The sequence below is a fragment of the Hyaena hyaena genome, unplaced genomic scaffold, assembly GCF_003009895.1.
Source record: "Hyaena hyaena isolate Hyena2069 unplaced genomic scaffold, ASM300989v1 scaffold_185, whole genome shotgun sequence".
In the NCBI taxonomy this organism is placed as follows: domain Eukaryota; kingdom Metazoa; phylum Chordata; class Mammalia; order Carnivora; family Hyaenidae; genus Hyaena; species Hyaena hyaena.
In genome coordinates, this window is record NW_024080816.1 from 1,136,871 (window position 1) to 1,151,748 (window position 14,878).

Genomic DNA, 14,878 nt, shown 5'->3' on the forward strand with positions numbered 1-14,878 from the left:
GGGAAGGGAAGGGAAGGGAAGGGAAGGGAAGGAAGGGGAAGGGAAGAAACAAGAGAAAAGAAGGGCTTCTGGAACTGTGATTGGAATAACATGAATGATCAATTTGGGAAGAACTAAATCTTAATAATATTTTATCTTCTGATTCATGAATTTGGCATTGCTGTCCATTTATGTATGTGTTTAATTACACTCTGATATGTTCACTGTACCTTCCAGTGTATAGGTCGAGTGTATATTTTGTTAAACTTATCCTTAATTATTAAATAGGCTTTAATGTTATTATAATTGGCATTAAAATTTTTTAATTTCTAATTATTTGTTTCTAATATTAAGAAATATAACTATTATAAATTGATGTTGCATTTTGCAACACTGCTAAATTTACTTACTATTTCTAAGAGCTTTACCATAGATTCAGTAGAGTTCTATACAGATGCTCATGTTGTCTGAATAAAAACAGTTTCACTTTCTTATTTGTAATTGGTGATTTTATTTCTTGCCTTTTTGTATTAGTTAGAATCTCCAGTACAATGCTGAAAAGAATGGACTTGTTCCTTATTTTAGAAGGAAAGCATTAAGTGTTTATTATTAAGCAAGAAATAATATGTCTTACCCAAACTCTTCTAGTAAAAAGAACATTTTGCCATTTGTATTAGGACACCAGCATCATTTTGATACCAAACTCTGACAAGAAACATTCAAGAAAGGAAAACCACAGCCCAATATCCCTCATAAATATAGATGCAAAAATACAAAGCAAAACATTAGCAAATCAAATTCAGCAATATATAAAAACAATAAAACATTACAATGAAGTTAGATTTATTTCACGAATGCAAAATTAAAATAATAATTGAAAATCAATCAATGTAATTCACCATGTTAACAGAATAAATGAGAAAAGCCTTACTATCATCTTAAAAGATGTACTGTATACACTCAATACCTGTTCATGAAAAAGCTTTCATCAAACTATGAATAGGTGAGAACTTCCTTAATGTGATAAAGGACAGTTACCAAAAAAGAAAAAAAATACTGTAAGGTTCAAAAATAAGCAAAACTAATCAATGATGACAGAAGTCAAAATGGTGGTTACATTTATGGAACAAACTAATGATAAGGAACATCAGGGAGGTTTACTGGACTCTGGTAATATTCTGTATTTGATCTCAGTGGTATTTATATAGGTGGGTTCACTTTTGAAATGTCACTTAGTTACACAATTATGATTTGCAAACTGTATTACCTTTATTTAGACTTCAATGACTGTTTAGGAAGAACTGCAAGTGTTTTTTATGAAACTATAAATTATCCTTAAAGGTATATTTAAGTGCTAAATGCCAACAAAGCCAAGACACTTTAAAGAGCAGTAAGAAAGTAGAATATCTACCAAATATAAAGACATATTATGAAGTTATAATAATTAACACAATGTAACGTTGTATAGGAACACAGAGAATATAGAAACTAGAAAGTGACTCACAAGTATACTGAAGCAGGATATAAGAGAGAGGTAGCCCAGCACCACACAGGGAAAAAAAAAAGGAATTGTTCAACAAGTTGAGCTGGAAAATCTGGTTATTATTGAAGAAAAATAAATAAATACAAATGGATCTTTACTTTATACTACACACAAAACACCATTCGAAATGAATTGTGAATATAAATGACAATAAGCAAAGCTTCAAAAATTTTTTTAAGAAAACAGAGGTACAAAACTTTCTGTCTTTGGGGTAGAGAAGGACTTCTTAACTGAGATACCAGAGCATTATAAAAGATTAATTTGTCTAAACTAAGAATTTCTGTTCATCAAATGACACATTAAGGAAAATGTAAAGGGGGAACCTGGTGGCTTAGTGGGTTGAGCGTCCGACTTCGGCTCAGGTCATGATCTCATGGTTTGTGAGTTTAAGCCCCATATTGGGCTCTGTGCTAACAGCTCAGAGCCTGGAGCCTGCCTTGGATTCTGTCTCCCTCTCTCCCTGTCCCTCCCTCCCTCCCTCCCTCTCTCTCTCTCTCTCAAAAATAAATAAACATTAAAAAATTAACAAAAAAGTAAATGAAAAGATGAGGTACACATTGAGATAAGATATTCAGCACCCATTAACTTACTAGAGATTAATAATCAAGAATATATAAATAACTTTTATGAATCAATAAGAAACCAGTAGAAAACTGGATAAAAGTCATAAATAGATGTTTTACAGAAGAGGGCATGCACATGGCTAGTAATCATTTGAAGATGTTTTTTATCAGTGATATGCACATGAAGATCAAAATAAAACATTACACATGAATTAGTTGCCAACAAACAAGTGTGACAATACCAAATGTTGAGGAGGATGGGAATCAACTAGCTCCCTTATACATTGCTGATGGAATAAAACTTATGAAAACCACTTTGAAAAGTATTTTGTGAAAGTAACATTTTTACACTCTAAATCCAGGATGTCCATTTCTAGATATATATTTCACCTAAATTCATGCATTTGTATACCAAGAATCACACACAAAAATTTCTATGCCAGCATTATTCATAATAGCAAAAAATGGACATAAACTAAATACTTATCTACAAATGAATGTACAAATAGCTATGATATAATCACATAAAATGGAAAATTTTATCATTAAATAAACAGCTATGCCAAACAACATATGAGAATCTTAATAACATAATGATAAATCAAAATTACCAGACCCCAGGCAACAACACATTATGGTATTTTTATAAATTATAATTCGGATTCTGTATCTCACTCTCTCTCTGACCCTCCCCTGGTCATGCTGTCTCTCTCTCTCTCTCTCTCTCAGAAATAAATAAAACATTAAATTTAAAAAAAAGTTAAAAAAAAAAAACTATGGGGCGCCTGGGTGCCTCATTCGGTTAAGTGCACGACTTCGGCTCAGGTCATGATCTCACGGTTACTGGGTTTGAACCCCGTGGTCGGCTCTGTGCTGACAGCTAGCTCAGAGCCTCGGGCCTGTCTTCGGATTCTGTGTCTCCCTCTCTCTCTGACCCTCCACTGCTCACGCTGTCTCTATCTCTCAAAAATAAAAATAAAATATTAAATATTTTAAAAAATAACAATAATCAAAGCGATAAACAGTTTAGTGTTTACCTTTGGTGAGAGAATCAGGGTACCAGATAGGACAGGAGCATACAAATAGATGTAAGTCATTATCTTCTATTCTTGGATTAGTTGATGGAGCAAATACCATTTATTATAATAAACAAGTAAGTTAAAATCAGTAAAATAGGCCTATGTGTGTAACATGATAGTGTGTCATGATACAAATTTTATGATTAATCCTGTGTACCTGATAGCCAAAAAATGTAGTATAATACAACACAAATTTTAAAACTGTTGTCTTGGTGGCGGGGTGGCTCAGTTGGTTAAGTGTATGACTCTTGATTTCAGCCTAGGTCATGATCTCACAATTTGTGGGATTGAGCCCCAAGTTAGGCTCCATGCTATAAGCTCCTGAGATTCTCTCTCCTTCTCTCTCTGGCCCTCTTCCCTACTCATGCTATTTCTCTTAAACTGTAAAAAATTATATTAAATTAAAAACTGTTGTCTTAAGGGGCACCTGGGTGGCTCAGTCGGTTAATCGTCCAACTTCGGCTCAGGTCATGATCTCACAGTTAGCGGGTTCAAGCCCCATGTCAGGCTCTGCGCTGAGAGCTAGCTCAGAGCCTGGAGCCTGTTTCTGATTCTGTGTCTCCCTCTCTCTCTGCCCCTCCCCTGCTCAGTCTCTGTCTCTCAAAATAAAGACATAAAAAAAAAAAAAACCTGTTGTCTTAAGGCTGAATTGTTAGCAAGACAAAATAAGCTAGATTCAAAAACTACTGTTAAAGGATCATTAATAAACATTTAAGTACTCAATTATATGTTTGTGTTAATTCAATTTCTGAACTAAATTAATACATTCTAAAATGTAAAGAAATGCCAAGTGCCTTAACACTTGAATAAACTTACAGGAATGAGATTATTTTCTTTCGATTCATATATATTTTTAATTTTTTAATTTAGAGAAAGAGTACATGAGCAGGGGAGAGGGGCAGAGGGAGAGAGAGAGGTGAGGGGAGAGAGAGAGAGAGAGAGAGAGACAGAGAGAAAGAGAGAGAGAGAGAGAGAGAGAGAGAGAGAGAATCTTAAGCAGGCTCCATGCTCAGCGTGGAGTCCAAACTGACACTTGATCCCAGGACCCTGGGATCATGACCTGAGCCAAAATCAAGAGCCAGATACTCAACCAACTGAGCCTCTCATACACCCTCTTACAAAGTTACCTTTAAGATTATCTTTTTTTAAATTTTTTTAAATGTTTTATTTATTTCTGAGAGAGAGAGAGAGAGAGAGAGAGAGTGAGTGAGCAGGGGAGGGTCAGAGAGAGAGGGAGACACAGAACCTGAGCTGGCTGTCAGCAAAGAGCCCGACATGGGGCTTGAACCCACAAACTGCAAGATCATGACCTGAGCCAAAGCTGGACGCTTAACTGACTGAGCCACCCAGGCGCCCCTAAGATAATCTTAAAGAGGTATCACTGAACATTCCTTTGTGCCAAACTCTGCACTTGATAATGCATTTTCTCATTACTGCTTACAAAACTCTATGACATAGATAGCAATAATACTAACATTTTTGTTTGTGGGGAAGCTTTGGCTAAAAGGGTTAGGAAACTTGCTCAAGTTCACAAAGCTCACAGGCAGAGCTGTAATTTGATCCCAGGTTTACCTGGCTCCTGAAACTGTATATTTATCTTTACATTTGCACTACCTCAGGAATTATACAAGAAGTAGGTAGAAAGGTCGAGTGACCTGTCCAAAGACATATATCAAAATAGTGGCAAAACTGGGACTACATGGTATTAAGTATCATATCCCAGGCATTACAGCAACTACTTTATAAGACTATTTATATGCTTTCCGTTCCATTTCCTCATTCAGTTTAAAAGTCTCAAAGTGGGCATGACCTATTGATTTGTTCATTATTATATTTGAGTGAAGTGTTTCATCATCAAAGCTATGCCAGTTATACCTATATTTATTTAAAAATTGTTTTTTTTATGTTTTTTATTTATTTCTAGGAGAGAGAGGGAGAGACAGCGTGAACAGGGGAGGGTCAGAGAGAGGGAGGCACAGACTGAAACAGGCTCCAGGCTCTGAGCCGGCAGTCAGCACAGAGCCCGACGCGGGGCTCGAACCCACGAACCGCGAGATCATGACCCAAGCGAAAGTCGGACGCTTAACCGACTAAGCCACCCAGGCGCCCCATACCTATATTTATTTTAATGCTTATTTATTTTGGAGAGAGAGACAGAGTATGGGCAGGGAAGGGGCAGAGAGAGAAGGAGACACAGAACCCAAAGCAGGCTGCAGGCTTTGAGCTGTCAGAGCAGAGCCCGACATGAGGCTCGAACCCATGAACCATGAGATCATGACCTGAGCTGAAGTCGTAGGCTTAACTGACTGAGCCACCCAGGTGCCCCACCCTGTATTTCTATATGCACTTCTAAATGAATCCATATTGTATATAACACTCATATCAACAAAGGGTACAAAAAAAAGAACAATATAAAACCATCTACCAACAATATTCTGATATATATTTATTTTTTTTAATTTGTTTTTTCAATTGGAGAAAATTTGATATTACACTGTGTAACATTTTAAGAAAATATCTCTCACCTGTTCCGAGTGCTCCGAGTCACTTTCTTGAGGTAAAGTATAGGGTGCTCCTTGTAATTCCTGAAGCTCTTCCTTTAATTTAGCATTTTCTTGCTCTTTTTGAAATAGCTGCTCTTGAAGACTAACAACACTTTGCCGGAGCACAGCTTCACTTGATTTTGTGGTTTCAAAGCAAATATGTAACTCATTGTAAAGCTGTTTCAAAAAATATATCCAAATTTATTAATAATCAATAAAAGTCATGTCTGTATAAATATACATACACACATATGTATCTATAAAGACTGTATATGACTTAATATTTGCTCACAAGTGATTTTAATACTCTAGAGGGGAAACAAGATATAAACAAATGAAAAACTAAATAATATAATCAGGTATCAATATAAAACTACATTGATATTAAAAAGGCAATATGTATTACTGGCCAGTGTAATATAGGAAAAGTAGACTAAAATTCCTAACGAGGATGAAAACACCTTAAGCTAGCTATATTAGAGGGCTCTATGAAAAAGAGAGGACCTGAACAGTCATGATACTATTATAGGAATTGAATGAAAAGGAAACATCATTCTAAAGATGGCAGAAATGTGAAAACATTATGTACTGTTATAAAAAGAGACAGATAGGGAGCATAAGAGATATCAACCCAACTGAACTCAATATATACTTTTGAGAGGGAAAAAAAAGAAACTCTCTTTCATTGAGAGTTCATTAAGTTTGACTGATATGGTCCTATTTAGTATAAATTAGCATCTACTGCTGCCAACTAGTATAAATTAGCATCTACTGCTGCCAACAGGGGACAAGAAGGCAGAAGGAATAGCAAGAGACAGTCAGGTAGTAAGACAACAGACAGAACGTAAAGACTCCTGAATGTCAGATTAAGGAAGGTGCACTCGTAGGCAACTGAGGATCACTGAAGACCTTCAACAGAATGTGATAAAACAGATGAAATGTTCTGAAGCCATGACAGACAACTTAAAATTCTTTTTAATTCAAGGCAACGTGAATTAAATAAATTTAAAACTAGTGTTTATTAAAAGTGAGAGAGCATATGGTATGTATTCAAGTGGTTTCATACAGAGAGCCACGTATGGTTAACAATGGCATTCCTCTAGTACTCATGAACGTATGTGGTGATGAAACTCCTAACTTATAATTGTGACATGAGGGATAATCCAATTTGTAATAACTGATTTATATAAAGAATCCATATGTATATTTGTGGGTGACACCGGGAAAGTGATCTAAGAATCACGATATTTGGGTTTTTTGTTAGGGCTAGTAGGGATGTAGTGAGATCTTATAACAAAGCAAAAATACCCAAGGTTTTTTGCTCAAATTTGGTAGCTTGCAAAATTCCCAAGCTCAAAATTACAGAGCTAAAACACTAGGGTCTTTAGGTTTGCTCACTCAAATGAAGATTGGAAGAATCCTCCATTAGCTGGCCTTGCCTCATGGAAAGAAACTTAACTACGCCAAAGATGCTGAGCACTTGTCTGTATGTATGCTATCCTTTAATTTTTTAAGTTTAAAATTTAATAAGGTTTGAAAATCTTCTTCTCTAAATGCTTTTTCTCAGACATATACTTTGTCATAAAAACAAGATCCTCCAAACCACTCCTCTCACATAATATGCTCAATATACTTTTTATGTTCTATAAGGGATTGTACCACTATATTATTATAGCTACTTCAAATAATCCTTTTCACTTTATAGCCAAAGTCTAAGCAATTGTTATAAAGGAAGGGTTGCCTTTATGATTTATAAAGAATTTCAGGAAATGAATCTGTACTTTCCCTCTCAATTACCTTTACACCAGGAAGCATGTCCAATGTCCTTTCCACAGTTGAGAGCATCATTCTAGAAAGGAAGAGAGAGTAGGAACCTGACAGCTTTGAGGAACAATGACAGGATCAGAGTGGGCCTTGCAGAGACCTACCTGTGCTGTGTTGCTGCTGTCATGATTGAGTTCAGGTAGGAAAGGAAAAAGCAAAATCTGGAGACAAGAGCTAAACTTTGTAGAGAGATGAAGCTAGGATAAATGAAGGTCTGCCCAACAGCATACACAGTAACTTACTCATTTAAAAGATTATTTAACTATTTTCTCTCTTATTTGCATGCTTTAGTAATATTAATCAGCTTTTACCCAGTCAGCACAAATTAATGTTTGTAGGAGAAAAATACCAACAATTAAATATTAATAAGATATTTAAGACATTAAATAATATACAAATATCAAACTATACCTCAATTTCAAAATATTGAAAAAAAGAATTTACAAATTTCAAATATTTGAGAATCTCATGAACATTAAGTGTTGATAAAGAAAAACTCACAGTTTCCCTTAGACTGCCCAAGGTACTAGGAAGAATGATAGTGTAAGGACCAATTTACTGACCATTAATGCCAAGGGTGTGGTATATTTTCTTTGAGTGTCATGTCTTGGGATCTTCCTTCACAGACACAAGGCTCTGGGCCTATTCATACATGAAAGAAGTCACCGTCTTAATATCTCTTCTCTTGTTTCCTCTCACATTTCCCCTCTTTCTTAACTTCTGTAAAAATAGACTAACTGCTCTCTTTTTGTGTTCTCCACTTCACTCTGCCATGCATTTTACACAGGTGTACCCCTATTCAGATATTGTTCTGGCTTGATCTGATGTAACTCTAGATACTAGGGGAACTCTAGCATTCTCTGGCAATACCCATCCTTCAAAGCAGCAGGTGGAAAAGAATCAAAAAAGCCCGGAACCGATCATCTAGACCAGCCCTGCTCCAGGAACTGGCACAGACTCTTTAATTCCTTGGTTCTTATTCCAAACACACATCTCCTGCTTGCCTATTTTCTTTGATGGCTGATTGGATGTCACTTATTTAACAGCAGTAAGACCACTCAGCTGTGGACTGAGAGTAGAAAGGACACAAGGACAGGCCTGCAGCCATTGTTAATTCTAGGCCCCAGGCCATCAGTGAAGTTGAGTAAAATAATAATAACAACAACAACAATAATAGAATGAGTAAAAAAAGGTCTCAAGTGAGTAAATTAGGTAATATAACAAATTAATTCATCTGCATTGGTTTAAGCATCTGGAGTTAGTAATTTTTTCTTTATTAGTCATAACAGTTATTCACAGCACCTTTCAGACAGGATCTTTCCCCCATAATTTCTTTCCTCTCAAGAGTCCAAAAAGCTGAAATGGATGAGAATTTTTTTGCAAGATTCTGGCCTATAAAAACATTTAATCATACATTCCGATATATACTTTACAAGTATCTATCATTATAATCCAAAAGTAATTTATTATGCTTACAACTCTTGATGCTGTTTTCTGTTGAAGAAATTAAAGTTTAAAAGGCTAAGAGGATCTCCAGGGGATAGAAAGCAAGTTATCTCCAGAAATAGGACACCAAATTCCAAGTCCTTTAATTTTCAGGGACTTATACTCAAGTACTTTCCTTCCCTTGTTTGTATTAGTGTTGAGGAACAAGAAACTTTATGAGCCTTAATGTTTTGGAAGTGCACATGCTCTGTGAACCAATGACTAATTTGATTAAAGAATAATATTTTCTGGGGCACCTGGGTGGCTCAGTTGGTTAAGTGTCCTACTTCAGCTCAGGTCATGATCTCACAGTCCATAGGTTCAAGCCCCGTGTTGGGCTCTGTGCTGACAGTTCAGAGCCTGGAGCCTGCTTCACATTCTGTGTCTCCCTCTCTCTCTGCCCCTCCCCTGCTCGCTCTCTGTCTCTGTCTCTCAAAAATAAAATAAAGACATAAAACAATTTTTTTTAAAAAAAGAATAAAATTTTCTTTACTTAGTGATTAAGTATATACTATTTGCTACTCTGATTGAGACAATAAATTCTACAATTGAAAACCATATCTGTTTGCAGCAGAAAAATGAGAAGAAAAAACTCTGATTTAACATGAAGTTTAAATTGAAAGTATGCATCAGCTAACTCCTTATTTTCCCAGACTGATATTTGCTTGTGTCATATAATTATCATTAAATAGTACAAAAAGCAACCAAACACATATATAGTATCCTAAACATGTTAGACGGCCTAGAAATTATAAATGTTATAGAATCCCAATCTATAGTTAAAATACACACATGTATACAAATGATGTGCAAAGGTGGGAAAACAAAACTTATATAAATGACTACAGGCTCAGCGAAGAAAACACCCTAACTTGCTTTTATTTATTTTGATGGGTGTGTCTCTTCCAGAGGAGCCCTTCACATTATTAGGTATTGTGTATAAGACTAATGATTTGTTATGGGGACCTCTGGGAAATATGGCTCACCTCTTCTCTGGGCTTCATGTTTTTTTCCAGTTTTCTCTCTTCACCTTTCATGTTTCCCTCAATCTACCACTGAGGGCAACTAATTTTATCTTCTCTGATAATGAAATGACTACTATGAAATAAATCAACTTAATAAATGGGAGAAAGGAGGAGAAATGGGAGGGAAAGCAAAAAAAAAAAAAAAAAAAAAAGATTAAGAGAGGAGAATTGAAAGGAAGAGAATAGAGGAAACAGAAATTCCATGAGAAACAGTAAATTAAGAAGACCTAACTCTTGGGTGCCTGGGTGGCTCAGTTGGTTAAGTGTCCACCTTCAGCTCAGGTCATGATCTCACAGTTCATGGGTTTGAGGCTCACACTGGACTCTGTGCTGACAGCTCAGAGCCTAAAGCCTGCTTCAGATTCTGTGTCACACTCTCTCTCTGTCCCTCCCCCCATTTGTGTTCTCTCTCTCTCTCTTTCAAAAATAAATAAATGTATAAAAAAATTTAATTTAAAAAATTAAAAATTGCAATGCCACAACATAAGAAAAGAAAATAAATTTTTATAACCAGGAGAAAGAGTGGCTGAAGAATAATGATGGCAGCCCTTTGCACAAAGGATAGGAACATGCAAGGAGCCCTTTTCACCAAAAAGGATGCAATGGAGTAAGCAATGCACACAACACGGGGCTTAAATTCATGACTCTGAGAACCAGAGTCACATGCTCTACTGACTGAGCCAGCCAGGCACCCAGCAATGGGCTCCTCTGACTAACATTTAACTTAGATATCAAGATAAATTTCCCAACATAAAATTATTGAACATTGAAAGAATTTTGATGAGAATGAATGATGCAAGTTTATAGAATCTATTTACAGAGTCCTTTAAGGATAAGACCACATTATTTTATGTATATTCTGTATAGTTATATGAACTATACAGTGGGCTTTATAATAGAGTTTAAGATGGTGGGTTCTGGACCCAAGATCAACTAGATTTGAATTCTACCATCTATAGACAATACTTTAGACGATACTTTAAGTCTCAGTTACTTGATCTATAAAACAATAAGGAATAATAATATGCCACATAGGGTTGGTGTGAAACTTAAATTTAATACTAAAACAAAAGCAATTTTCCCAATTGCTAATACGCAATAAGCTCAATAAATGTTAACCACTATTATTATATGGTTGCTGGCTATGACTTGCATTTATGCCTCAGCCCATATCATGTATTTCTAAAATAATGTGTGTAAATGGAAATGCAGATTCTCCTTGGCTTATCATAAAATTTTATATTGTTTATATATGATTGTACTCCAACAACATGGCCTTTCTACTTGTCTTCTTAGTTTCTCCACATTATACCACTTGAGAGCCATTTACTCACCCAAACAGTTAAAAATTAAATGGACTAGAATATTTAAATTAAGACAGAAAAATATGTCTGCAAAGTTTGAAAATACTCTTGCTTTCAAGTAAGTATCTATGATTTTTAAACTGCATTATCCAAAGTGGTATATCATTGTACTCCTTAAGCTTGTACTCCATTGTACTCCATTGAACTCCTTATGGTTCAATAATTTAACATTTACTGATAATTCTCATGTGGCAGACAGGTCCCCTTCAAACTTCATGATCTTCTGTGAATTCTCAACATTTAATAACTTAAATAAGGTTTTCTTTATGTATGATCTAAGAGTAAATTGTACAGCATTAATATGACGTTACTAGCTTTTTCATAAAAGGCACAGTTTCCTGGGCCTGGGTGTGTGTGGGGTGTGTGTGTGTGTGTGTGTGTGTGTGTGTGTGTGTGTGTCTGCATATTCCATATCCTCTAATGAATACTAATAGTCTGAACTGACACACACAAAAAAAATGTTTATTGCACCTTTATTTACAATAGTAAAAAATTTAAACAACATACATGATCAACACTGGAAATATGATTAAAATATTACTATTCCCAAAATAATTATATGTCATGATATTGTTTCAATATAATGTGAAGTAAAAGATATTAGTGTATCCACAGATATGTTAAAATGCATTTTAAAAAACCTGAAAGGAAATTTTCAAAATGTTAAAAAGTATTTGCCTTTAGGAGATGGAATTATAAAAGGTTTTTTTCTGTGTTTTTATGGATAATTATTTACACATAGACTACCAAAGAAAAATTAAATGTAGTATCTACTAACTTCAGGCAAAATTTTCAAAATATAAATAATCAAGGACTTCTGAATTGAGTGTAGGTGAGTATACTAATGAAAACTTTATGAAGGAACAACTATAATGATCTAAAATAACTTTAAAATTAAAATACCACAAAGAGAATTAAAATTTCAGAATAAATATCAAGTAAAAAATTAGTTAAGTTTCCCACACTGCACTCTAAGAAGGAACTTCTGAGGAACAAGTAAGAAGAAACAGTAATTCAAAGTGGAGAAAAGAAAAAAAAACATAGAGAAAGGAGAGTATGAGAAATAGACTAAATAGGAAAATTAAGCCAGATCTTTAAAGCATCTGATGTCAGTTTGCTCTTTTTTCCTACCTCTATACTATTCATAAGCACAACATATTCCCATCACATCTCTCCATTATCTAGAATGATTCCTGGAGTAGAGTCATAATCCTGGGGAAACATGCACAAGGTTTCAACATTCTCCAAATTAGAGTTTGATGATCTCTACTTCTCCAAATTTGGTAAAGACATTAATGAGGGAATTTATGGCTTAAGGTAGAGTTCATATAAGAAGAAACAAAATTGTTTCACTGATGTCTATCTTCTCAGAATAAATACCATGAATATCACTTCATCAAGGGAAGTCTCTTATCCCTAAACATAGGAAAAGGCCCAAGCTATGTACTTCTGCTATTATATTATACATCATTATTACTTCTCCTACTCAATTATCAGTGATCAACCAGGTTTTAAGCTGTAAGACGTGAAGAATAAAGGTGGTAGAAAGGTTACCTATGCAGATAACAGGGGGAAGAGCTTTTAGGCAGAGGAAGCAAATGCAAAGAACTTGAAGTTGAAGAATACTTGGATGTTCAAGGGAAAAAACGGAATGAAGTGTGGCTGCAGTGAAGAGATTAAGGAGAAGAGATGGCATAAATGAAATCAGAGAGGTAATGCAGAGCCAAATCATGTACAGTCTTCCAGGCTGTAGTAAGAACTTCAGACTTTTACTTTTTATGAGACAGGAAACCAATGGACAGAGGTAAAGTAAGGAAGGACTTACTAAGTTTTAGCAAGAACACCCTGACATCTGTGTTGATAACGGACTCAAAGGAGATTAGGACAGGAGCAAAGAAATAACGTGGGAAACTATTGCAAGAATTCATGTGAAACCTGACAGTGGTTTGGACAGAATGGTGACAGGAGGGGTAGCAGAAGAACCAGAATTTCAGGCATGTACCGAAGGCAGAACAGACAATAGCTTAGTTTGAAGATGTGAAGTCTGAGTTGCTTAATAAGCATCCAAGTTAAGAAACGTGAAGCAGACAATTAGATATACTCTTTCCTAGTGGCATCTGGGTGGTTCAGCTAGCTTGTTAAGTGTCTGACTTGTGATTTTGCCTTGGCTCATGATTTCACAGTTGTGAGATCAAGCCTCACATTGGGCTCCACACTGGCTCCTCACGGGATGTGGAGCTTGCTTAAGATTCTCTGTTTCCTTCTCCCTCTGCCCCCTCTCTCACTCATACTTGGACACATGTGCACACATGCACTCTCTCTCTAAAACACACACACACACACACACACACACGTATATCTTCCCTAAAGTTCAGAGAAGACATTCAGAGTAGATCATCAAATGGAGGAGTCATCATATGGACAATTATGATTTTGAAAGCCTAGGTCTTTGGATAAAATCACCTAGAGTATGAATTTAAACACGGGGGAAAAAAAGACATACTATGACATTTTAACATTTAGATAACATGAGACTAGGAAAAGATGAGAAAGAAACAGCTAGAACTAAAGGAAGATAACTATATAACCGCAGTACACTGCAAGCCAGGAGTGGGGGGAAAGAGAAGGTATTTCAAGGTGCAGAGAGTTATCAACTAAAACAAATATTACTGATACGTTAAATGAGGATTGATAGATATATGATCATTGAAATGAGCAATGTGGGGGGTCACAAGTAATTCTGAGAAGACAAATTTTAGCAGAGTTCTGGGGTAAAAACTTGACTGGAATTGGTTCAAGAGAGAACAGGAGAGGTGAACTTTGAGAAAACTTAAGACAAGTTTTTCAAGGAATACGCTGGGAAAGGAAAAGAAAGAGAAGCAAGGCAAGGAAAGGGATATATATAGTGGGAGGGTCAATACATGTTTTTTTATTGTTTGTTTTGTTCTTTCCCCCAGATCAGAGACAAAACAGCCTGTTTGTATGTGGTTAAAAATGGTCCAGTGGGGAAATGATGCTATAGAAGAGATGAAGAACATCTCCTTCTATGAGAAAATTAATAACAAAAACTTGGACAGAGAGACCTTAATAATCATCAAATTATATTATAAATCCACACTATATATGTTCATGCTGAATGACAAAGTGGAGCAGGAGGAGAGCCAGAACTCTATGTATTGTCATGGAAATACATCCAATGCATATTTCTTAAAAGTTACAAATTAAAGAACAGTAAGTATAAGTTAATAAATATTAAAATTATAATATGCATTGTTTTGTGATATGTGTGTATGTACACACACATCTAATATCTATGCATGAAAAGGGTCTGAAATGACCACTCAGATGACTGCCCCTGGGGGCAGATGAAATGACCTGGGGTGAGTGGAAGAGTATTTGAATCTGTTAGATTAGCAGTATCAGGACTTCTATAGATTTATCTCAGTATCTTTAATAATGTATTCTTATAATGT

The 14,878-nt window shown here is 35.5% G+C and overlaps 1 protein-coding gene across 1 annotated transcript in view; it reads right to left on the reverse strand.

Annotated features, from left to right (window-relative positions):
• CNTLN (centlein) overlaps positions 1-14,878 on the reverse strand; it is a 284,907-nt gene that overhangs the window by 164,354 nt on the left and 105,675 nt on the right. Inside the window, 1 exon segment of the mRNA XM_039240930.1 lies at positions 5,690-5,884. Within this exon segment, the coding sequence (XP_039096861.1) occupies positions 5,690-5,884 (195 nt within the window).